The sequence below is a fragment of the Hoplias malabaricus genome, chromosome Y (genome assembly GCF_029633855.1).
Source record: "Hoplias malabaricus isolate fHopMal1 chromosome Y, fHopMal1.hap1, whole genome shotgun sequence".
Lineage (NCBI taxonomy): Eukaryota > Metazoa > Chordata > Actinopteri > Characiformes > Erythrinidae > Hoplias > Hoplias malabaricus.
This window is the reverse complement of record NC_089820.1, coordinates 6,116,266-6,143,659: the sequence shown is the minus strand read 5'-3', so window position 1 is coordinate 6,143,659 and position 27,394 is coordinate 6,116,266. Positions and strand designations below refer to the sequence as shown.

The 27,394-nt window shown below is 38.5% G+C and overlaps 1 protein-coding gene across 1 annotated transcript; it reads left to right on the top strand.

Annotated features, from left to right (window-relative positions):
* Positions 1-27,313, top strand: LOC136677650 (zinc metalloproteinase-disintegrin-like protein H3). The gene is made up of 23 exons (XM_066655238.1): positions 1-98; positions 1,485-1,603; positions 6,974-7,056; positions 8,498-8,574; positions 9,079-9,157; positions 9,267-9,343; positions 9,848-10,037; positions 10,472-10,534; positions 10,848-10,919; positions 11,891-12,060; positions 12,886-12,967; positions 14,286-14,416; positions 16,789-16,966; positions 19,446-19,535; positions 20,310-20,505; positions 20,629-20,734; positions 22,588-22,744; positions 22,871-22,951; positions 25,057-25,144; positions 25,539-25,647; positions 25,747-25,837; positions 25,929-26,021; positions 26,358-27,313. The coding sequence occupies exons 2-23, from the start codon at positions 1,552-1,554 to the stop codon at positions 26,394-26,396; spliced, it is 2,304 nt and encodes a 767-aa protein (XP_066511335.1). The 5' UTR covers positions 1-98; positions 1,485-1,551; the 3' UTR covers positions 26,397-27,313.
* Positions 27,314-27,394: the final 81 nt, after the last annotated feature.

Sequence of the window (27,394 nt, the reverse complement as noted above, 5' to 3'; positions counted from 1 at the left end):
GACGTCATGATTGAATCAAGATGAGCGGTCAGATGAACACTGGCCACATGCACTTGAAGACAATCTAAAAGAAAACCTGACAGAAAATCTCAGAAAAGGTAAGAAGGCATCACTAGACATTCCTCCACACACCATTAGAGGAGAATAGTCCTGGATAAATCGAGTGTAATAGTGCATTTAATGGGAGAATATTAACAGATGAGCCATAATATTATGACCACACTTGTTTCTACAATCAGTGTAGTCATTTTTATCAGCTCCACATACAAGAGCACACTATAGTTCTTTAATCAGAGAATGTAGCCCATTTTTGTCTCTGCTTGCTCTGTTAGCCCTCTTTCACTGTGTCTTTCAATGGTTAGGATCCCCATAGGACCACCACAGAGCAGGTATGATTTGACAGTTGGTTCGTTCTGAGCGCTGTAATGAAACACATTCTAACCCACCACGATTACATAAGAGTCACTGCAGTGCTGAGTGTTGCATAGTTTTAAAAATTGTCATGTACTTTTTACATAGCCAATATCAAAATCACCGTCTTAAACAGTCTAAACGTAAACTCATATTATCGCCCAGAAGAGAATAAATCAATGTGGATTTGCAGCATTTTTCCTTGATGGGACTCAGAGTGAATGCAGTGAAGAATTAATTATTTTCACTTGCTATAATCATTCATTCATTCATTCATTATCTGTAACCGCTTATCCTGTTCTGTTCGTGGTGGGTCCAGAGCCTACCTGCAAGGCAGGAACACACCCTGGAGGGGGCGCCAGTCCTTCACAGGGCAACACATTCACTCACACTCTAACATCTCTGGACACTTTGCGTCACCAAGGCAGGTACCAGTGTGTGTTTTTGACTGTGGGAGAAACCCGGAGCACCCGGAGGAAACCCAGGCAGACACAAGGAGAACACACCAAACTCCTCACAGAGTCACCAGGAGCAGGACTTGAACCCACAACCTCCAGGTCCCTGGAGCTATGTGACTGTGACACTACCTGCTGCGCCACCGTGCCGCACAATTACAGTTATATGTTACACGAAAATGCTTTAAAATGTTTGTTATATTATGTTTATGTTATGTTATTTTATGTTAAAATGTGTGCCCACAATCCTTCATTTTAAAATAAATTCTAACAATATCTTCAGATGAAAAAGTACATCTATAAGTAAAGCCTCTACATTATCAGACCAATGTACTGATAGCTAACTAAACACTGTGTTACCAAGTGTCCACAAGTTGCTGCAGAGTGTTTTCAGTGAGGTGTGTCTGGGTTTACACTGCACTGAAACAGTTACGTCACAGTCTTGTTTCTTCACTTCCTTGCTTGCTCTCTCTCTCTCTCTCTCTCTCTCTCTCTCTCACACACACACACACACAAACACACACAGTATTGCTCTACACATACATACACACACACATTCTCTCTGTGTTTACCATGTTTGAACATGTCCTCTCTCTCTCTCTCTCCGTGTTTGAGAAGGGGTGGAGCTTTTTACAGGTGACCATATAAGAGCTCCTCGGCTTCAAAACTGTTTACACACATTACAATGGCTCTGGCTCTCTCTCTGTGGACCCTCTGGAGCTCACTTATCATCTCAGGTAAGACACCGGATACACACCGCTCCTCCACACACTGATCAGCTTACAGCCGTGTGCAAAAGTTTGCATACCCCTGGCCTAATGACACAGTCTGGTTGATTTTCAGAGTGAACATAAGTGAACAGGTCTTTAAATGTGGCACTTTATTGTCCAGTAAAATCTGTTTGCTGAGGTTATCATATTATAGATTAAGGGCTCAAAGCTTGTAAAACATAGGTATATGACAATATTGTTTCAGGTGATACTTTAATATTATTTTAACATAGTGAACATGTTCTTACTTGTGACACATTTCTGTTTAGTTTTATATGTCGCAGGCAGGATGGCAAATATTTGTAGGTCAGTGTGTTAAATTCACCACATAAAAACATTCACAAGGAAAAGCCTGGAAGGAAGGAAAAACATATGGCTAAACTAAAATTCTATATATCAATGTAATCTCTTTATATTAACTCCTTTAAATAAGGAGGTATTTGCCTTCTCCTGAGAAATTCAATATTCTTACCTTCATTCAAGATTTTATTTTGGAAATCTAGTCAAATGTCAATTGAAATGTTGTGCTGATTTTCTAAGTGTTTGATAAGAGCTGTGATCAGAGGAGTATTTCACAATTGTTTTTGCTAATCTGGCCCTGGTGTTTATTTCCTTATTTATCTGACAAACCCAATTTCCTGGAAACTCCCATAATACCTTGAGAGCTACTCCAAGGTGATTGGAACCCTGTGAGAGCAGGTTGTTCAGACGATGTGAACTCTTCAGCCATCGCAAGAGAAATTGGTCATTACAAGAGTGTGATTTTCATAGTACTGAGGCTTCACAATTTTCACAGTTTTGCTCCCTAAAGGTTCAATACATTCTCTTCTACAGAAAGAGAGGTGAATATTTGTGATTGTTCAATATAGAAGACCTGGAGATTAAATTGGGCTTAATAAATCAACACAAATTTTAAATCTACAGTTAGAACAAGGTGTAATTATCTTGTCTAACTAAAGGTACCTTCACTGTGATACAATTGTTGACAGTGTACAATAACAACTGTATTATCTTAGTTTATTATAATGTAGTTTTAGTGTATTAGTTCAGTAGTTTAGTGTAGTAGTTTTCTTTAAAAAAAAGCATAAAACATCACTAGTAGTATGCTGATGTCTCAGTGTCCACTACACCCTGTAACTCAGTTCACAGAATGACACTCAAAAACAAGAGCTTGGGGCAAAATTATGTCTGTTAATGTTCAGTTATTTAACTGCCATATTTCCCTGCAACTCATTTTTTGGCTCATCAAATCAAATGCTTGAAAAAAGCTCTTCAAATTTAACTGGCACTAAAAGTATAGAAGGCCTCTCTGCCTTCTCCTGAAAAGTGTGCTATTTTGAAGAGTCTTTTTTGAGAACCTTGAATTTAACAGTCTGACTCATGCTGCAATTAACAGAGAGCAGGGATGGAGTAAACTCTAATTTAATACTTACACTTCCTAGGAATTTGAATTTAAATCCACTGCAAATAAAACATCAGTTTAAGACTCCACTACGCTTTTACCACCTTGTGACTTGGGGCAATTTCTTGCACTAGAAATAAACCATTAACCTGTTGTTAACCTGAAGTGTTTTCCTTCTAGTTGATATTTAATATTCACACTAGAAAGACTAAAAAAAAGCCATTCACTCAAATAATTTAAAGACAGCTACCACAGCTTACTGGCAATAGATGAAAAAAAAAACATCATACACTGAAAACAAACCATTAAGTAGAAATCAAGTTTAATCCATTTAGCTGCTTTCACAATAACAACAGTAGACAGAGCATGTGTTAACACTGGCCTTTACAAATCAAATCCAAAACAGAAAAATGGCCAGTCATGCCACAACTTAATCAGAGCTGTACTTTCGACAAGGAACAGTCCACCATTTCCTTGTGTGGCTTACTTTGGTTTAACTGAATTTAACTGCAACTTGTTTGAAATATAATCAGGGAACTTGTTGACAGCCACTTAAACTTGACCATGTTTGCTTCCAGAGAGGTTATGGCAAAGGTATTTCCACTATGTCCATTTTAAAATCTTGTAAAATTTGAGCTTTCTCTGAGGTACAAATTTGTCTATCACTATATAAAAGATCTAGAAAGTTTCCAGCATTGTTGGGATTCACTAGAAACCAAACACGATTGACACATATTAGTTTTCTTATATTTTTATTTTTGCATTATTTGATACAACCTAAATAACAAATTATAAATATTCAGCTTAGCATATTAATACATTTATTTTGTTTTTTAACTTAAAAACCTATTTTTAATGTGCGATACTATATTTAATCCCAGGTAAAGCAGACCATTTCTGCTAAACTAATTGTAATAAAATAGGCAGCTGGTACATTAAATTTATCCATCCATCCATTATCTGTAACCGCTTATCCAATTTAGGGTCGCGGGGGGTCCAGAGCCTACCTGGAATCATCGGGCGCAAGGCGGGAATACACCCTGGAGGGGACGCCAGTCCTTCACAGGGCAACACAGACACACACACATTCACACCTACGGACACTTTCGAGTCGCCAATCCACCTGCAACGTGTGTTTTTGGACTGTGGGAGGAAACCGGAGCACCCGGAGGAAACCCACGTGGACACGGGGAGAACACACCAACTCCTCACAGACAGTCACCCGGAGCGGGAATCGAACCCACAACCTCCAGGCCCCTGGAGCTGTGTGACTGCGACACTACCTGCTGCGCCACCGTGCCGCCCCACATTAAATTTATGTTGGAGAAAATGGAGATAAACTTGGAGAAGCTGTTGTTCCAACAGTGGATGCCATAAATTTCCAAATATATGCTTCACTTGGTCAATCGCATGAAACGCACTTTGTGGCCATTAGGAAGTCCCCTTTATATTAACTGAACTGTTTATTGACTCCATTAACCTTTGTGTCATTTGTCCACAATACAATTTCAACAATTTTGTTTCCCTAAGCTTTTATAAGTTGGGCTTCCGTAAATAATGCAAACTATGTTTAATTGTCCAGTGCAGGATCAGAGAATGGTCTTTGTAAATCCAAAGTATTGTGTAGAGGTTTTCCAAAGAACAATTTGTTGACAGGACCAAAACGTTGTATCTATGTCACCATGCATCTTGGCTCCTTGCAATTCAGAGTGTGCTTAAACAACGGCATCACTGTGACTTTATTTTAAGAGCAAGTAAGACTTCATATTTGAGAAACAAATGCAGATCTACTGGAAACTGTCAGGCCTGTCAGTTAATCAGAAATTTTTTATAATGTCTTAACTGTTTAAGATCCACCAAAAGTTTCTATTGTTGATCATCTTATTATTAGCTACCTAATGGCATAAAAGGGTTGTGTACTTGACCGCAGAAACAGAAAATAAAATATTAAGAGGATAAAACATTTACAGAACAGTGGTTGCTAACACCCACAGAATTTTCTCATTCTTCTATAAAATCTGGAGACACACAGAATAACAAACGCAGTTTCTATACCATACAAGGCACCGGCTGGGGTCTTTCCATTAGAGTCAGTGCCATGAATGTTATCATGTTTTATCAGTCTTAAGTTCCAGACAAAAACAGTGAAGTACGCACAATCTAACACTCCCACCATCAGGATCCATAACTCGTCACCACTGAGATTTTCTTTCAGGGAACAAACACAGTATATACAGTACCAGTCAAATGTTTGCACACACCCACTCAAGGAGGGGTTCCTTTGTCCATTTTCTGCATATTGTGAATGTACAGTTACAGTCAAAACATCTTCTCATTCAATGGTTTTTCTTTGTTTTATTACTTTGTTTTTATTACTTTCTACATTGTAAATGAATATGGAAGACATTAACACTATGAAGGAACACATATGGCAAAAAAAGTGTTAAAAAAACAGAATATATTTTATACTTTAGATTTTTCAAAGTAGTTTTGCACACTATTGGCGTTTCCTCAATCAGCTTCATGAGGTTGTCACCTGGAATGATATTCAGTGAACAGCTGTGGCCTAATTTGTAGAACCGCTTGGGTTGTGCAGAGAAAGGGGCTGGTACACGGTTCTATACAGTGAATAGCCCTATTCCACCAATGACCAATGAGAATATGTCCAAATATTTGACTGGTACTGTATATATTCAGAGGACCCAAACAGCCAATCAGTACCAGAGTTTACAGGACAGAGTGTCTGTGGTGCTGTCCTGGTCAAAATCAAATGGAGTCAAGTAGTCCATTCTGTCACCTCCAGAAAAGCCAGAGGTGTGGTCCAGTGTCCAATATTATTTACCATTTCCATGAAGGAGGGTAAAATGTTTAAGAACTAAATGTGCTGTTTAGCTGAAATTGGAGAGCACCTATTGTTTAATGGCTAGTGGTAAACAGCACGATATTGTTAATACTGGACTTGGATAACCATAGCTTATTTAATAAAATTTGATATTTAATTTGATTTTTTTTTATTGATTTTTATTTTATTTTATATATTATTGCTGTCCAAATTAAAACGATTTTTAGTTTACTACATCATTTGAACACAGCAGCTGTCCTTCACATTGTGTGCAAATTTTATAATGAATGGACCAATAGAAATGCTCCAAAATTACTTGGAATTAAGTCTTTTTTACATGGACTTAAATTTAAATTTAAGAAGTTTTTTTTTTACCTTTCTTTCTCTGTGAAGTTAATATTGTGATTATTTGTGGTGTTGTTATCCTGAATGGGTAACTGAACCCTGATTTCCACTACCCCAAACATGTCACCGGGGTTCAGCTCCCTATTTAATGACTGACGATATAACACAGTGATTATGGGGGACTTCCATTGTTTCCAATTCCTCAATGTCAGTGTGTTAGCTCAGTAATTCCAAACCAGTGCTTCCCTAGTCTGATATTGTTTCAGATGAACTTTGAATGGCTATTCAATAAGTCTTGAGGGAACCATTGGGAATATAGTGAAGACATATGGTGCAAAATCTGAATGGAAATATATCATTCAATTCAGTTGTTATAATTTATGATTTGTTACTGCTTTATCACACAGGAATGTCCTCTGCAAAGTTATAACAGAGGAGTTAGTCATCTCCATATGCTAGCTTCTCACTTCAGGGAGTAATCTAGGACTTTAGGCTGCAGATTAATGGCACACCCACGTCCAACAAAGGACAGAGAAACAAAGCCAGAGGGTTTGCCATGATCACACACAACGCTTAAGGCAACAGAACAGCATCTACACCACAAGAAAAACAAAACCAAACACAGCAGAAATGCACTGGGACAGTAGAAATATTCTTGTTTGCTCAGGAGTAAATTCTTCAACTGTCCAAACTTGTGGTATCAGACAATTAATTCATTCGTTCCCTCTTTCACTACTTTCCATTACAGCTAGCTACACACTAGATGGAGTCAATGTATATGAAGTGGTTCGACCAATCAGACTGCACGATCTTCATAAGAGAGATCTAGAGGTAAGACTCATCTGGCCAATCAGTATATACCAATATAATAATTCTGTGCTGTTTGTTACTGTGTAGCAATTATGGCATTAACTGACCCATGCATGACCCCTCCCCACTTATGTTATATATTTCAATTTATATTATTCCTGTTTCAATAGAATGAATATAACAAATTATATTTTTGTGAATATTATATCGATGTAAGCACAGATTTTAACCCTTTAAAACATTCCTTAATGCTGATGTTTGTTGTGACATTATCTATTACATCACAATAAACATAACACACTATGCTTATATAACATATTTAATATATGTACATTCTGTATATAATCTTATATCTATATATCTATATAATCTTTATACACACACATATATATATATATATATATATATATATATATATATATACAATCCTGTAAATTTCGTATTTCACTTTAACGTGTTTATACTATGTATATATGTTATACACAACTGCACTTTATGTAAATAATGTTATATATTGCACTTCTGGTTAGATGCCAACTACATTTCATTGGCCCTGTACTTGTATTCTGCCCAATGACAATAAAGTTAATCAAATCTAATCTAATCTAGTCATTTTAGTGACTGAAGTTAGTCTTGCAAGGACAAAATAATGACTGAACAGTATGGCTGATCACAGTGTGAAGTTTGGTTTGTTCATCTTGGGTCTTTGTTGATTTCGGCCCTCAGTCCAAAAAATACATGTTTATAGGTGAAATGGCTGTAAAAAGTGTGTGATACACAGAAAATGAAAAACAAACTTAGATTTTAACACTTTAAAACAGTATTAATGGTGATGCAAATTGTGAGAGTATCCATTAATAATTCACAACAAACAATACAAACAACCACACTAATCATTATAGTACTTTTTTCCCTAAATGTGCCTTGTGAATATACAAAATAATCCATCCATCCATTATCTGTAACCGCTTATCCAGTTCACGGTCACGGTGGGTCCAGAGCCTACCTGGGTACACCCTGGAGGGGGCACCAGTCCTTCACAGGGCAACACACACACATTCACTCACACACATTAACACCTACGGACACTTTTGAGTCGCCAATTCACCTACTTGGACCGTGGGAAAAAACCGGAGCACCCGGAGGAAACCCACGCCAACACAGGGAGAACACACCAAACTCCTCACAGACATTCACCCGGAGCGGGTATCGAGCCCACAACCTCCAGGTCCCTGGCTGTGTGACTGCGAAACTACCTGCTGCGTATTCATTATTTTGCATATTCAAAATAATGAATACAGAAAATAATGAATATACAACATAGCTAATCATGCCCTAATGTTTAAATAAGCAAATATTTCAGGAGGGCTTTTTAGGAATCCTTTGTGAAACTGCAGCAGAATACAATTGTAGGACAAGAAAAACAAAGGTTACCCTGTACATAACCAAGTCTTTTCTTTAGCTTTCCAGGCCTGATGTGATGAAATATGCCATGAATCTGGATGGCAAAGATATTGAGATGCATCTAGAGAGAAACGAGTAAGTCTGATTCTGTAGGTCTTTTGATTTGTTTTTTGTAATCAAATATACTTGACATACTCTAAATACTTCCCATTGTTGTGAGTCTACAAACAAATATTGCATATGTGTCTGTTAGCAGTTCCTGATTTTGCAGCCAGTCTCTCTACTTAGCGTCATCCAAAGTCCCCAATGCATGCAACACTGATGCTCACATTGTGTACTGGCTCTAACTTGAAGAACAAATGGTCAGAAAATATAAGCACAGATCTGAAGGTTGTCCAGTAGTATGTTGTACACTTCATGTCTGATGCCTTTTTTCTTAAGGCTTTTTTCTCTGCTAGCTTGGCCTGATGTTAATTTACATCAGATCTGAGACATGACATATAAGTATTTTGTTACTTATTTCATATCCCATCAAACAGGCTTGACCCTGGACTTAAGCTATCTGCCAAAACTGAGAAATCATGCTTTGTGTAATACCAACCTGGTCTGCTGATCTGATTTCTATGTTGGTGTTCACAGAGATTTATTGACTCAGGATTACACTGAGACATTTTACACAGAGGACGGGACCCCATTCACAACCAAACCTGACAATTTGGTAGGTGAAACCCACAACAAATGTATTTGGGCCATGTTAAATGCTTATGTACTCAAATAATATACAATAAGACTAGTTCTCAGTCTTTCCGTTCTCTCTTCTGTCCCAGGACCTCTGCTACTATCAGGGAAAGATTGTTAATGACAGTGACTCCCAGGTTAGCGTGAGCACCTGCAATGGATTGCGGTAAGCACATATATGTACACATTCATGCAATTCAAATACTTTTTGGAGACTCTTGTGGAAATAACTGCTTAGTTTGTTTTATGCATTAATTACAAAACATCACTAAATAGTAATAAAAATGTTCTTTGGAGAGTCTGCATTCGATTCCATAAAGATGGTTACTTAGTATTTTGGAGCTCATTCAAAAACTACTTATAAAATGCTGATGTTTCCTTTGGGCTCACAATAATTTGTAGGTATCGTTGCCCAATACATTTTAGACCAAAAGATTTTCAAAACTAACGGAAAGAATCATTGTATTCATAAGCATTTGATATAGGAGAGGTTCAAAGACAGATATCTAGTTCCATTCAACGCCACTGTGAACTGTTCTGTAAAACCATGCATTTCACATCAAATTCGAATGACATTGCTTACATCTGAAATGCTTCATTAGGCATAAATTGGGAAATGTGGAATTTCTGTCTGTGTACTAATTCTAATTTCTAAAACATTGCATTTCAGAGGTTATTTCCAAACGGCTGAGCAGAGATTTCTGATTGAGCCATTGTCTGATGATGTCAATGGTGACCATGCGGTGCTCAAGTATGATGATGTCAATGACACACCGACCACATGTGGTGTGACCAACACCACCTGGGATGAAAATATCGACATCGCCCCTCATGTCAGCAAATCCAGAGCTCGCATTTCTGTAAGAAAGATACCACTTCTCACATTTCCACTTTACAACTCCTTATTTGAAGATTCATTTTTGGATCCATAAGCTCCTGTTATTACACTATATGTCCAAACATTTGTAGATAACCTGTATAATCAGTAAGGTCAGCTACTTTAATTTTATGCTTTGAAGCAGCTGCACATGAGCCATTTAGCAATATAGGTATAGAGGATCCCTCCAGCATTGGGCTGGAACTGAATTCTATGGATTAGTAGGGATCCTTTCAGTTCCTATGGGATTAGTTGTGATCCAACTACTGTATCTAATGTCCTTATGGCTGTAAACACTCACAGCAAAGATACTAGAGCAGTTACTGCAGGTAAAGATTGCTGGCAAAATCTTTTGAAACATTGAAGGAACGGGTGCACAGAAGCTTTTGTTAATTTTTGTTTCTTCCTCCTGGGCAGGGGCCAACAATGTTCCAGCAGCAAAAATACAACAAAGTCTTCATTGTGGCAGACAACAGAATGGTACGTGATCAACAGGAACACATCTACAAAGGTCTCACCAAATAAGGAATCAAATTACACTTCCTCCTTCAGGACATTTCGAGACTACTTTTCATCTGTAAGCAGAAACGTGGTTTATTGATGAATGTTGAAGTATAAACCACAATCAGAAATAAGTTACAACATGAGCCTGAAAATTTTAGGAAATGAATCACAGCTGCTGATCAGCTTTAAAAAAAAGGAACTCAGGTTAAGAAACTGTGCTTAGACCGTTTTAATTTGGCCTTTCTGACTGGTTGGCAGCTGACTTTGTTTGTGGTTTGTACTCCCATAGTATCAGAAGATGGACAGCAACGTGGATAAAGTGAGGTCGAGGATATTTGAAATTATCAACTTTGTCAACCTGGTGAGTTACCATGACCAGTCTGAAGATACCTACAGCTCTCACCTGTGTGAATGATGACTGATCTTTTTAATGTCAGTGAAAATATAGTACACTTTATAAAGGGCACTTTTTAGGGTGCCTTTTTCTGTATTATACATAATCAGTGCTAGGGAAAATGGATTAAAATGCTAAAAAAAAACAAAAAACACATAGCTTTTTAATGTAGTTAAACAGGTTTACTAGACGGCTCTACTGTTATGAATTCTGACAGCGGATATCAATTTACAAGACTTTTCTAGTAACTCTTACAAGTAACTCTTGCACTGCGTCCACTTTTGGTGGAACTGTTCACAATTAGGTTGCAGTCGGTTGTCAAGGACCTTTAAATTTTAAATACATACATTTTTATATATTTATATATGTACACATCGTAGAAATCCTGCAATAGATAAGATAAAATATGTTTGCTCCTGAGATCCCCCTACAGTTGCAGAATGTAGTTCATGTGTACAGCTCTGTCCTGACATAAAGATCATTTCCTGTCTGCCGCCAAAATTGATATAGTGCAGCTCAGTGCTGAGCACAGATTAGTAATGACAGAGTCTCTATTGTTACTATTACAGATCAGTGAACCATTACTTTGATTCACATTGACTGAAACTGTAATTTTAAGGTAAAAAATATTACCTAGTGTTGCTTTATGTCTAAGCTCAAAAAGGGTAGAAATGACAAGATTTCTCTCCCACTGTTTCTGTAATTTTCTTTTGTTGGTACATAGCATCACTTCAGTAGTGAATAGTAAATTTAGTAAAACAGCTCCACCATGAACCATAACAGAGGAATGTTAATCATATCTGGCTTTCTACTCTTTTGGAGATCTTTTTGTCTTGCACAGCAGGAAAAAATTACAATAAAAAGCAGCAGAGTGTATTTCACATTTTTGCCACTATTTCACCTTCACTTTATTTAAATCTGTACTTGTCTATGGGCAGGTGTATAAACCAGTGAACACCTTCATTGCTCTGATTGGTCTGGAAATCTGGACAGACTCTGATAAGATAACAGTGACACCTCCAGCCGGTGAGACCCTGAACAGTTTTACAACCTGGAGGAACAGTGTCCTGATGAAGAGACAGAACCATAACAACGCTCATCTCATCACGTTAGTTGATTCTGTGAAACATAAGATATTTAGAGCATTTATGTGTTCATACGATTTGTTTACATCAAATAGATTTAAAATACCTTATTAGACAAACCTAAATATGTCCAGGAGGGGCACGGTGGCGCAGCAGGTAGTGTCGCAGACACACAGCTCCTGGAGGTTGTGGGTTCAATTCCTGCTCCGGGTGACTGACTGTGAGGAGCTGGTGTGTTCTCTCTGTGTCTGCGTGGGTTTCCTCTGGGTGCTCCAGTTTCCTCCCAGGAAAGGGAGGGTAGGTGGATTGGCGACTCAAAATGTCTGTAGGTGTGTGTGTGTGTGTTTTTGTTGCCCTGTGAAGGACTGGCGGCCCCTACAGGTTGTATTCCTGCCTTGCGCCCAATGATTCCAGGTAGGCTCTGGACACACCGCGACCCTGAATTGGATAAGCGGCTACAGATAATGAATGAATAAATATGTCCATTCACTGGCCACTTTATTGGAAATGCCCACATATTAATATAATACTCTCCACTTATTGACCACATTATTGGTTCCCCCATACAGGTGTACAATTACAGGCTGTACTTTATCGGCTGTTGTATAATTTATCAGCCCCACTCTATGCCATTCATCACTGGGACTCCCACTGATGAAATGCTAGATGATGACTGACACAAGCTGTGGATAAAGAGAACAGTAAACTTCAGCCTCTAGCTGTACACCATCAATGTGGATTAAAAAAGGAAAGGTTTCTTTAAGGTGACTAATCCATGAATTAAAATCTGTAAAAATATCCAGATGATTTGGGGATTTAAATGTGTATTATTTCTGTCGATGTTTCAGTGGCATTGATTTTGAAGGTTCCACGGTGGGTTTGGCCTTCATTGGCACTTTGTGTTCCGATCACTCTACAGCAGTCATCCAGGTAAATGCTACTAAATACAGTTACTTAATGCTACTTCACATGCCCCAAAGCCGCTCTGTCACTGTGGTCTGATTTTACAAGCACAGCGGAAATATTAGCACAGATGTTCATATCTTGGCACAACTATATCATCTTTGGTAATCTTTGCTAGAAAAATAACCTCAGACAGCAAAGCCAACCTTTCACAACTGAAACTCCAACCAAAAACCAACAAGCCTACCAATGCTACATTATATGTGCAAACATGTTTGACCTGCATTGAAATGTATCAGCAGGTAGTTTGTCCCTCTTTGCTGCAGTAACATTACATTAGATACTGAAATTTCACATTGTGGATTTGGTTGATTTTATCAAATAAACATAATGAACCAGACATCGCCATTCCAAACCATTCCAAGGATTAGATGTAGTTCCATCACTCAAAAATACACAGATCCACTCCTCTAATGGTCAAGGATTGGGAGGTTTTTACCCCTCTGGTTGATGCATAATATTAAGCAGGGGCTCACAGGCTCTGTTGAACAGAGTGCCATTTGATTTCATGCTTATCTATGGAGATTAAGCAAGCTGGGCATGGAAAATCTATGTCCACAATGGGCACACATTAAGCACAGGTAAATATTGGATCCACGTTCCAGGCTAGGATTTTACAATGACTGGTCAGTGTGATCTATATGGTCAGATGCATCAGAAGTTGAGGCTAAAGTGTCATACCAACCGACCATTTTAAAATCCTGTCCTGTAACTTGGTTCCAAGGTCTGGATTTGAAGACCTCTGCTCTAAAGTATAACTAAGCTCGCTCATTATAAAGAAAGTCTTCAAACTTATGGACCTTTAGTGTATATTGGCTCTAATTCATCAAAGCTGTATCAAATGCTGCATATGAGCACAACCATAAACTGGCTCAAAAACACAATAGTTGAACAAAAGGACAAATGGGTAAATATTGTCTGGACTTTCCCAAGCATCAGCTAAAAAAGTATAAAGCCGGCCAGCTCTGGACTGTGGAGCAGTGGAACTGTGTTCTCAGGAGAAACAGAGCTCTACACATCACTTATTGTAATGCATTGAATAGGTCCACCATTATTAGTCCCTGACCTCACTAATGCTAACATGGCTGAGTGCAATTCATTTTCTCATTTTGATTCATGAATCAGGTACTGAGTAGTTTGTACATCGGTAATTATAATTAATTATAATTATAATGCAACATCGGTTAATGTGTTCACAAAGTACCAATGTAAAAACACAAAGATATGGTTAAATGTCCAGTGTCTATAAGTCCATATAAATGTCTCATCACATTTTATCTTTCAGGACCATAACCCTCGAGCTATAGCAGTTGGAGCGACCTTGTCTCATGAAATGGGTCACAACTTGGGCATGAACCATGACACTAGCTCTTGTTTCTGCCCCGATTCCACCTGCATCATGGCTGCCGCTCTCAGGTAAGACTCCACTTCCATGCCGAGGTCTTTGGACAACTGCTCATCCAATTAAAATTTTAAATTGTGAAAACAATTTGTCCATTTTCCTGAAGTAACAGCTTCTACTTTTTAAAGTATTTTCACTAGAAGTTAGAACACTACTGTGGGGATATGATGGCATTCATCAGGGAGAGCATGGAGAGACAAGGTGTTAAAAGATTCATTTTGGAACTTCAATTCATCTCAAATGAAATCAAGCACCTCCAGTCCAGACAACACAGTTCCAAAGCCAGTATTGAGGGGCCTTATAACCTCCAGCTAACTTTCAGACCTGATTTTTGCTTGAGGTTGTTTGCAATCTCCCAGTCTTCACAGCAGTGTTACAAAATCTTGTGTAAAATTAAGTATAGCTGGTGTCTGGATGTATATGGTACAAGAAGGAATGTGCTACAAGCCAAACAAGCTGCTTCAAGCAAAACATTCTTTGAAGTGACTCATCTAGGCCCTGAAAGGTAACACCTTCCACCTCAACTGCAGAGAAGGCCAGCACTGCAGAATCAGAAATCCATAGGGAGGAGTTGAATGTGATCCAGCTCCTCCCTCGTTGTGTTTTCATTGGACTATACTAAAACTGGCTCCTCCCAGTTCAACCTAACCCTTACCTTATCCCTAAAAAGAGTTGGATGTGGAGAGAGATGGATGTGATCTGACTCCACCCAATGGGTTTCTGTCTCTGCAGTGAGTACTTGGCAAAGGCATCCCAAAGCCTTTAGAATGTGTAAGTGCCACCCTGTTTATGGTTGAAAGGAAAATGTCTATGAAGCTGCTGAACAAAAAAATAACTTTATCTTTCCTATTTTTTAGTTATAATAGATGTACAAATATGTTTTAAAGCACTTTTTTTGTAATGTATCCTTGTAATTCAAAACAAATTTTCTCCCTCTGTTTTGTCTTTCTATGGTATCTGTTGCTTGGATTGAAAATTGACCATAAATATTTTATTCAACAAAGAAAAAAACTAAACGTGTGCATCGATTTGTTCTGTTCTTGGGGATAATGTTGTATCCAGAAAGTATATGTAAGATATGGTTTAGATGATTTAAAGATTTATTGATGTTAGCAACAATGTTTGAATTTTGAATTACAAGTTTACATTACACAAACATTTTAAAACTTATTTGTACACTCAATATTTAGGTCATATTTTAAGTCATTTCAAAAACTGTGGCTACAGATGCAGTTAGCATGCACTAATTATAGATCATGTTAAAAGTTTCTCCTAGAAACCAGACTCGTGTTGATCAGTACAAGACAGAGTATGAAATATTTTTAGAATCCTGGAAAGCAAATTTTGGTGAATCCCTAGTGCAACTATTTAATAACTACTTGTACACAAAGAACAAGCGTACATGTTCTCTCCCTGACCACAGCTGCTGATACTAATAGTCCTGAGATACCACTGTTGCTCTGTTGTGTGGATGTAGCAATATCTTATTAAAGTTGCAAGTATGTTTACACAAGCTTACACAAGACTTCCAAATTGCTACAATGATGGATTTCCCTGATCTAATACACACACACTGATACACTGAACACATTACAGGCTTCATACTGAATTGAACACTTCTATTAGGTGTATCAAAGTTCTGGGGCAATGAAGAACTAGGTCTGAAAATAAAACTGATTCTTTCAATGGTTCCACTGTCATCGCAGCTTTGTCAACCCCAGATGTTCAGAAGCAGCAGTAAAAGAGTCCTAGCCTGTGCAATTTGAGGGACATTTTAGACCAGATTTTGAAATATTGCCGTCAAGATTTAAAGGAATTCAGCCACAAGAGCATTAGTTTTATCAGGTATTAAGGTTTGATGATCAGTTCTGACATGCCAACATAGAGCTCCATTGCTTAAGATAACACAGGGAGGATTTAAACTCCACTACACAATGCTTTAAATCCCCTGATATTCTTGTGAGTGAATACGAGCAAATCCTCAGCGGCTCTGTTGGATACACATAGACACTACCCAATGAGTAACATTCTGTTTTAGGTGTAGCTGGTTGCTGATTGGATTCTAAAGGGCCACAGCAACCCTATTTGTTTGATTTAGGATTTAAATGGCCAAAGATCGATGGAATGCCTGGAATGTTGTGTTTGCAGGTAGAAAGAGAGTGTTAAGCTCTAATGGACTGACATAGATTATTTTACATCTTATCCTGTGTATAATTACAATTACAGCAATGTACTAAGTCCTAGTGTAAAGCATTTCCAGGTGAGTATAAGTTGTTACTGCAGCAAGGGCAAACAAACTTTTGAAATGTTGGATAAGCAGGTGTCCAAAGTTTTTTTTTGTGTTATGACCCAGACATTCTGTAAGCTTTTGCAATTGTTCCTGCAGCTATGTCATCCCCCAGAACTTCAGCAGCTGCAGTATTAGCAGCTTGGAGCAGTATCTAAACGATCGCAAACCTGAGTGTCTTCTCACCAAACCCCCGAGCAAAGACCTACTTCAGCCCGCTGTCTGTGGCAATGGCTTCACAGAGATTGGAGAGGAGTGCGACTGTGGAACCGTGACGGTAAAATCAAGCTACATTTTTAGTTAAGAGGGACTAACAGTTAAAATAATTTGCTTTGTTAATCATCTCCTGTTTGCTCAAATTTGACCCCTTAAGACAGATTTTCCATTACAAAAGCATTAACTTAATCACAGCAAAAGCAACGTTCTTTATAAAATAGAGTGAATTCATTTGCTATTCCTCCTTAAATGACATAGCACAGTCAGTTTTAGCTAAATTGTTTATGAGTTATGTCCATTTCACTTTAACAGTTATGTTCAGAACTGGTGCTAGTCCCACCTTAAATGCTACAGCAGTAATATTCAGTCCATCTTAAATGATGTAGAACTGACATTCTCTGCCCAGCCACTTCAACCTATATAATGTATCAGTTAAGCTGACTTTAGCACCCTAGCACTCACTCTAGCACCCTAAATGGTTTCACCTTAAATGATAAAGCAGCTCTTGCCAAGTGACCTTCTGCTTCTCTAGATTCTTCCAACAAAGCCACTGGCCTTGTAATAGTAATAGTTATAATCATCAAGTTGTGTAGTAACACACACATACTGTGTTGCTGCTCTACATTATAATTTAAATAAAAAGGCAATTTCAGCTGTGAATTTTTTGAAGGACCAAGTATAAAAATTGTTCCTAATAATATTGCATTAATATAAAGCTAACTTTCACACAATTTTAATTAGTGTATTATTTTATGGCACCTTTGTGTTTAATGTTACTCAACACAGTAATTGTGCCCTACACTTGCAGGGTTTATTAATACTTGAAAAACACACAACTCATTGAGATGAAATCTATATTTACGTTGTGTTCAAAGAGTATTAACTATGTAGTCAACACACAATAGTTTACTGAGGCCTTTACATGTCAAAACTACACTGAGCACACAATTCCCTAAGGGCAGGAGAAAGAGGAAGGAAAGAGGGAGAGGGAGAGAGAGAGAGAGAGAGAGAGAGAGAGAGAGAGAAAACAAAACAACTGAACATACCTCCAACAAGTTCAGGCATATATTCACAGCATATATTTCAGCTGAGAATACTTCAGATATGTAAAGATTTTTTGATCTGTGGAATATACAAACCTCATTTTAAAAAAGATGGGACGCTGTACAAATGTAAATTAAAACAAAAAGCAATGATATGCAAGTCATGAACCCTATAATAAATTGAACAGTCCATATTAACATAATGAACATTTTAAAATGTAAAGCTGAGAAAATATAATGTAAAACATGAATTTTGAATTTGATGAAAACACTTTCCAAAAACGTTGTGCCAAAGATAAAATGGTCCATACAGACTGGTATCAGCTTAAGACATAAAAGCCTTTGTCTTATAGCGTAGCATGTTATCTCATGGGATACGTTAACTGCGCAAGTGAGAGTGTAACAATGATGTGGAGGTGTATATTGGCATTTTAGTGAGAAACATGCTGCCATCAAGGTGACATCTTTTGCTGGGAGGTCCATGGTAATTTCAGCAAGACAATTCCAAGCTTCATTCTGTACATGCTTCTATGCGGTTTTGTAGGCAGAGCATGTGTGTGCTTGACTGGCCTGCCTGAAATCCAGAGTTGTATGTTACATCATGAAGACAATCAGACCATGGTGAATGCAGAATTTAAGCAGTTGAAGTCATGAATTAAGCAAAAATGTCAAAAAAAAACAATTAAGAGTCCTCAGTTACCAAAGGATTAAACCATGTAATTAAAAAAGAAAGCTGATGTTACACTGTAGTATAAATGCTCCCATCCCAACCAGGTTTGTGTGTTACAGTCAAAGTCTAAATTGATCTTTATTTATTAAAATAAAATCCAGTTTTTCTTTTGGGTTTTATTTTTTTCCCCATGTTACAAAAAAGTCCAACATTTCCTGAAACAGATTTTGTAGTAAAAGCGATGGGCTGTTGCTGATTTACATGTATGACAATTTGAAAGGCCACACTGATACATTGGTGGGATAATCATATGGCAAGTTATTGTTGAGACAAAGTATGTAGATAACATCAAATATGTGGCAACAAAAATACATTCCACTCTGGAAACCTGAACCTGCTCAGATTTAGAACATGTTCAGTCTCTGTTCCAGCCACAGTTTAAAAGAATGTTTATTTCAGCATACCATACACTTCAACCCAAAACTCTCAGAAAAGTAGGTACTGTATTTACATTGTGTTTTGCAAAAAGCATAAAGCGAATGTACAGTCAGTGGGACAATAGTGGCTCAGGGTCTTAAAAAAAGGATCATATTTTTTATTTGAAATATAAAATCAATGCTAGTCAATGCAAACACTTAATTTCCATGGTATATGTCATAATTCTGTACTATATTCCTGGAGGGTCTCATTCCTGTGGATGTAAAATGGATATAACTAGAACAACAAAACTAAACCAAAGATAATTCAAGACTTCGATTACTTTTTTCCTGCATGTTGTATGCTAAAAAAACCTTTTCTGATGGTTGCTGATGTGTTTTTTTTGGCAGGAGTGCACTAACACGTGCTGCAATGCTACCACCTGCAGGTTGACCAAGGGCTCCAAGTGTGCAGCTGGAGAGTGCTGTCAGAACTGCAAGGTAAAGTGCAGTAACCTGTAAAGTTTGAATATTTAGAGGCCCCAAAATATCTATGTTTAGACCATAAAACAATAATGAGAATTATGAATATACACCTTTAATATATCATATTAATATGTCATATTGTTTCTTAAACCAGGTATATGTAAATAAGGCCTGAACTTTGAGTAATTTCTTCTTAGGTAAACGACGATGGAATGCTACACAATAAATATAGGCACAGAATTGAGACCAATGTCTTAGAACAAGACAAAAAACCTCAGTGTAGTTGTTTTTCTTGAGCTGTCCAAAGGGTGAATCCCATTCCTTAATTTTATTCCTACCCCTTGTCTTCAAGTGTTATCTTGCATCTTGTTAAGCTACGGTGGTTAAAATCCTCCCTTACAAAATGGGATGAACCTTCAAGGTCATACCCCTAGGCAAAATGGAGGGCCTGGGCTAAGCACTATGACTAAGGGGTCATGCTATGTTCACATCAGTTTTGAACAATCTAGCAAGTATGACTGATCTCATAAATTGGGGAATAAGCTGTGCTAAATATTATAATGTACTTTATATTCAGAATACCATCCAGACTCCAATTCTGCATTAGTAATGTCAGTAGTAGTGAATGACCTAAAGGTCATAAAATAACATACAGTGTAATGTAATTGATCTTGATCTAAATTCCAAGGGAACAGAATTAATCAAGAGTCCATTTCTAACTGGTCTGAAGATCTTTCCCTTTCAACATCAAGTCAGCTTCATAATTCTTCCCTGTTTCACACCTCACAGATCATGGACGCTTCCAAAATATGTCGTGCCAAGCAGGATGTATGTGACCTGGCTGAGTACTGTACAGGACAGTCCAGTGTGTGCCCTGAGGATGTATTTGCTGTGAATGGGCTGCCCTGCAAAAATGGGAATGGCTACTGCTACAATGGCCAGTGCCCACGTAGAGAGGATCAGTGCATCAAAATGTGGGGTGCAGGTAAGTGGATGTTCTGTGGAACATCTCAGGCAACTGACCATTGTGAGTTTTACTGTGAGTGTAAACTGTACCTTATTAATATTTAAGAACGTTCAACTCATGAGAGCTTTTACTATGCCACAGATGCTGTGGTAGGCAGTGACTACTGCTACGAGCAGAACAAAAGGGGAACGTACTACGCCTTCTGCTTACGTCCCACTAATGACCAATATGTTGCATGCCAAGCACAGTGAGTTCAAAATCCATCCATCTATCCACTCATCCACCTACATTATATTACGTACACTGTTTCTCCAGCCTCTAGAGAAAGTGCTGGTACTGAGTTTTTTACAAATTTTAACATTCCCTGTGTGTAAATAACCCACTTGAGGGCATATGTGAAACTCAATAACTACGCACATGCATATCACAAGTGTCTCAAACACTTCATTTACTCTGTAATTTTTTTTCTTTCTTGTTTTGATTCAGTTTGCATGTCAAATATTACCTACATCTGCTCTCTTCTTGAAACATTTTCTCCTGGTATTGTGACTGACCATCAGCAAACTACTCTCATGAGTGAGAAGAACCACTCAAGGAGCAAAGCCACTGTTAGGTTTCGGCCCCAAATACGGCAGTTGTAACTTATTTGATATGATCGGTTAATAGTTTTCTGGAATTTGTTTGTGATTGTATGCATCTCAATTATGGTCACAGAGCTTATCCTACATGAAGAATCACTGGGATACGGCTTTTACCCTATAACTAAAAGCTGCCTGTAAACAATTCTATCTATGTGAAAGTTTTACTGGTTCCTCTTTGCTCTCTTCCATCTTTACCTTCTGGATGTGGCTCAAGAGATCATGAGACAACCACTAAACCATCAACTCCCACAGAGAACCCCGCCACCCCAGATTCTGCCCCCAAACTATCAAAAACACCCTTGAAACCAACCCACAATCTGTCAGGAATACCCCTATGTCAATTTTTTCTGTACTTGCAAATTTCACATTTGAACTCATGAGTAAGACAGGTGATCACGCAAAGTGTTAAAACGAGGGACCTTTTTGCAAAAGCGAGGTAGGCTTTGCGTGTGTGCTTAAGCTTTCTGGGCTTGTGCTTGCATGTGTGTTTTTTTGCTCAGAACATGTTACTGATTCGATGCCATAGTTAAAGTCTTTCAAAATGGTTTATTGAGATATCAATTGCTCACAATATTTATGTTAGATGGGTGGCGCAGCAGGTAGTGTCGCAGTCCAGGGACCTGGAGGTTGTGGGTTTGATTCCCGCTCCGGGTGACTGTCTGTGAGGAGTTGGTGTGTTCTCCCTGTGTCTGCGTGGGTTTCCTCCGGGTGACTGTCTGTGAGGAGTTGGTGTGTTCTCCCCGTGTCTGCGTGGGTTTCCTCCGGGTGCTCCGGTTTCCTCCCACAGTCCAAAAAAACACACGTTGGTAGGTGGATTGGCGACTCAAAAGTGTCCGTAGGTGTGTGTCTGTGTTGCCCTGTGAAGGACTAGCGCCCCCTCCAGGGTGTATTCCCGCCTTGCGCCCAATGATTCCAGGTAGGCTCTGGACCCACCGCGACCCTGAACTGGATAATCGGTTACAGATAATGAATGAATGAATGTTAGATGTAATAGGTGTAGAAGTTTAAAAGCGTTTTTTTTTTTTTTTTTTTGCAACATTTCAATATTCAAACATTCTCCCACAGTTTTGTCATTTTTTGAAACTTGCATAATATTAAAAATGACAATTGACATTTTATTTTAAAAAAAAGTAAAAATTAAGTATTAATACAATATGTTCATGAATGATACATCAAAATCACAATCTTTGAATCATCTAAACCAATACACACATGTACATTTGGATACAACATTACCCCCAAGTACAAAGCAGATTATAAACAAATTATAATTTATTTATTTATTTTAATGAATATTAATTTTTGATACAATGCAACAGTTACCATAAAATGACAAAAGAGAATGAGAATGTCTGAATTTTCAATTACAAATATACCTTACTGCTGGGATAATATTATAAATAAATAAATAAATAAATAAATTCTCCCTCTCCTTACCTCTCAACTTTTTTGCCCTCAGAGATGTCAGGTGTGGAAAGCTTTTCTGTGAAAATGGCCAGTATAATCCAAACTATGGTCGCTTGGTCACTTTTAGCAATTGCAAAGCCACTTTCTACAGTGACCGTGACAATGACTTTGGTCAAGTTGACACCGGTACCAAGTGTGGTGACGAGAAGGTATGATATGCCACAGAAATACAAGATTTATACTTTAAAGTGATCCAACAGAAAGCCTAAATTTGTGTGATGACATTAAATTTAAATTATTAACTGGAGAACCACTCTCTGTCCTCTGTATTCCAGGTGTGCAGTCAGAATCAGTGTGTGAGCTTAGAAGTTGCCTACAAGGCTACAAACTGTTCAGACAAATGCAAAGGACATGGGGTAATAACTTTGAATATTTTCTTTATAGCTTCATTCTCAACTTTATTTATAGAGCACTTTAAAAAACACCAACAGCTGAAACTGATGAAACTATGAAACTACATTGATATAGTACACAGAAAGTTCTCAAAATGATTGTCCTTTGAGATTTATTTATTAAAGAAAATGGTTCTATATTGAAGCATGAACACTAAAAGAGGCTTTTGCATTATTAAAGGGGTCTTCAGATTGATAGAGAACATGCTATAGATGGTTCTACATAGCACCTTCCAGAAATTGGTTCTATATGGCACCAAAAAGGAATCTTCTATTATTGCAATGTCAAGATTGTAACAACAGAAGAACCATCTTTGGTGCCATATCTGGAGAATCCCTTCAGGAGGCCTTGGAGAACCATCATTAAGTTTGTATGTGGTAAAACAGGGGTAAAGCATAGACACCCACCAATCTTCACAGTGAATAGAGCCTCCATTTTGAGGACTTATCAAAAACACACAACTCAAACAAAACCTTTAGCTCTTATTTAGACGTTAAAATACAGGTGAATATATGTGAGCAACCCTGACCTATTTATCCGTGTCAACTGTGTCATTCAGTAGAAGCTTGTGCTGCGTCCCAACAATAGTGCCAATCTCCCTACATGGTGTGCTTCATAGATTACAAAATAGTTCATTACTTAAAAACGAATAGCATATAAAGTGGGCAGCACGGTGGCGCAGCAGGTAGTGTCGCAGTCACACGGCTCCAGGGGCCTGGAGGTTGTGGGTTCAATTCCCGCTCCGGGTGACTGTCTGTGAGGAGTTGGTGTGTTCCCCCCGTGTCCGCGTGGGTTTCCTCTGGGTGCTCCAGTTTCCTCCCACAGTCCAAAAACACATGTTGGTAGGTGGATTGGCGACTCAAAAGTGTCCAGAGGAGTTGGTGGGTGGGTGTGTGTGTGTGTGTGTGTGTGTGTGTGTGTGTGTGAGTAGTAGTGTGGCAGTCACACAGCTCCAGGGACCTGGAAGCTGTAGGTTCAAGTCCCGCTCCGGGTGACTGTCTGTGTGGAGTTTGGTGTGTTCTCCCCGTAGGTTTCCTCCCACAGTCGACTGAAAAGTGTCCATAGGAGTTAGTGAATGTGTGTGTGTTAGTGTGTGCCGCCCTGTGAAGGACAGGTGCCCCCTCCAAGGTGTGTTCCTGCCTTGCGCCCAATGATTCCGGGTAGGCTCTGGCCCCATCACGACCCTGAACTGGATAATTGGTTACTGACAATAGACAATAAATGAATGAGTATATAAAGTAAAAAGTCTACTACACCCTGATAGGGAACTTGTTTGACCAGGACAAGTTAAGCTTATAGCTAAATATTTATGACCTACACATTCTTAAAAATATAGGTGCTACAGAAATGTCTTGGAGCAATGCCATAGAAGAGCCACTTTTGGTTTCATAAAGAAACATTTCTGCTAATAACATTTAAATGGGTAAAGAATCTTAAGTTTGCGTGAATTTGGGTAAAGAATCTTTAAACCTGTAAAAGGTTCTTTACACACACACACCTCGTAAAGAAACATGGCTCTTTATGGAACCAAAAGTGTTCCACTCTCAGCATGCAGGGTCAGTGGGATCAGATTCCTTACCCAGAAAACAAACTGAAGAGAATGGAAAAGAAAATACAAGAGCAGAAAAATGCACCGGAGGCTAACATGCTAAAGGTTAGATTACATGATGAGCTAATTAAGCTAATATGGGTAACAGGGGTTAATGGCATTTTTCTCCTCATAACAAAACACTGTGCAATCCCTTTACCCTCTAATGTGACCAGACAGTCAGTCCCCAAAATAGTGTACAGCCAAATGGGTCCATGTAGCAAAGGTTTTTTTCCTTTATATATATGATCTTTTATTCCCTCCTATTCTCTAGTAGCCCTTGCTGATTGTCAGGCTGCAATTGTAACTAAAAATGTGTTCTTAATGACATGCCTGGTTAAACGTAGGTAGGTAGGTAGGTAAATAAATAAATAAATAAATAAGAATATTACTGTCACTCAAGGATTGACAGGATCCTAAATATTTTATTCCGGAAAATTAAAACTTAGTAGTCTGACTGTAAATACGTTTGCCCTGCAGGTATGTAATCACAGGCTGGAGTGCACTTGTGAACCTGGCTGGCTACCACCTGACTGCGAGCTGAAGGTTGGCAGCGGCTTGTCTAGAGGTCTGTCCTATTTTCTCCAAACCTGCATATATGCCACATTAGGTTTTGGTTCATACAACAGAAATTCATACTCCTAATTAGGCTACATAACTCAAGTAAAGTAGGTCAAAGTCCCATGGACACTACATTTATGGTTTCCACTTTGTGTAATTCCACTACACCACATCTGAACACATCAGTTGCAGATACACTTCATCTGTAGTGCCCTCATAAAACATATACATCCCTTACCAATCCTTGTTGCCAATGACTGACTTGGCTACACACCATGCAAAGTGCCATATAAAATCTTGGCAGTTATCATTGGCAGAATTTCCACAACTTAATGAAGAAAACAAGGGCAATGTTGATCTGAGGAAAAATCTAAACCTTCCACCTTCTGTATCTGTTTCAGATGGAGTTATAGCCATTGTGGTGCTGGTGTGTATCCTATTGGGGGTCAATCTGGTCGGAGTGGGCATCTTTCTTATGAAATGCATGAAGAACCGACCTCGTCGAACTAAGTGAGCACAAACTCATATGCACAGATCCTAGTCTTTCTAACACATATGTTTACAGCACTGCAAGCATCTCAATGACATTCTCATCCAAAATCTTACCAGTGAACAGGTGCAGAATAAAAACCCTATACCAATGAACAGTTCGTATAAAAGCCCCCAGAGAATGAACACTCCTCAGGAGAACTCACCCAAGGTAAGCCTTAACATCTCAAATTCATTATCTGTCAGTCATCGGTTCCTGCCATCTGTCAACAAACTAAGGTTGGAACGTTTTCTATTTATAGACAATACGTCCCAAAGGCCCTCCTCCACCACCTCCTCCTAAGGTCCAGATCCCTCCCAAAACACTACATACAGACTTCAGGGCAGCACAGAAGGTAATTTTAATCCATGAAGTGCATCCATTTTATATCATTAAATCAATATGTGCTAATTAGAAATGGGCCCAGTTCGATATTGGTACTGGGACCAATATTGACATCATTAACTCATCGGTTATTGGAGGAACAGGTGAAATTGAGTATAAATCCCACCTGTAGAAGCACAATCCTATACCTCTGTGATCTAGAATTAATCGTCCAAAACCTAATCATTCAATATCTCTCCATTACTATTTTAGTCTACATGTACATATCTAACGGGCACATTTGATGTTTGTGAACATGGCTATCAATGAGACAAATATCCTTAAACTAACTCCAACTGTCTTACAGGCTCTTAGACCACCTCCACCTCCTCCACCAAAGGCTTGAGTTCTGACCTCTTGTGGGACTGCCGAATAGACTAAACTCTCACTGAAACTACAAGCACTTGATGAGGTTTAAAGGGTTTTATTGTCCCCTAGATGCCAAGACAGCTTGTCCTGTCTATCCAAAACAGACCTGTTACAAACATCACGTCCCAGAAGGCTACAGTTCTGCTCACAAAAGGACTTGAAGAGTAAATGACGAGTTGAACTCAGAGCTGGAACAGGCGCTACTTTGGAAATTATTCAGCCTAATAGCGCCCCATGGAATTTCATCAGTGTCACGGGTCGTAAAAATCACCAACACAAACTTGTTCTCTATACTCAGGGCAAACAAGGCCAGCCATTCTCTATGGTACGACACACCCTACTGGAGCCTTTTTACAGAGTGACTTTATAGAGTGAATGATTTATTTTCTTATTTTCTTACATAAGTGCCATGTGATTGAAAGCCTGTTTTTTCTTTCTTTTTTAAACTGAGCAGAAATATGCAGTTTTTTGGGGTTTTTTTCGACACGGCCTGTAGCTGCCTGATAACTTCACAAGCAATTGCACACTAGCTTTCATTCATTCATTATCTGTAACCGTTTATCCAGTTCAGGGTCGCGGTGGGTCCAGAGCCTACCTGGAATCATTGGGCGCAAGGCGGGAATACACCCTGGAGGGGGCGCCAGTCCTTCACAGGGCAACACACACACACACCTACGGACACTTTTTGAGTCGCCAATCCACCTACCAACGTGTGTTTTTGGACTGTGGGAGGAAACCGGAGCACCCGGAGGAAACCCACGCAGACACAGGGAGAACACCACAGTAGCTTTATATATTTAAATGAAAGAATAACAAAAAAAGAACACACACAAAAACACAACTTAATAGTTTTTTTTTTTTTATGTGTAACCAAAATTCTGCCACTCGTGTCATTTGATGGTAACTGTTGCACTGTATTAAAAATGACAATTGTCATTTAATTAACAACATTAACCTAAAAGTAGTGGAAAATTT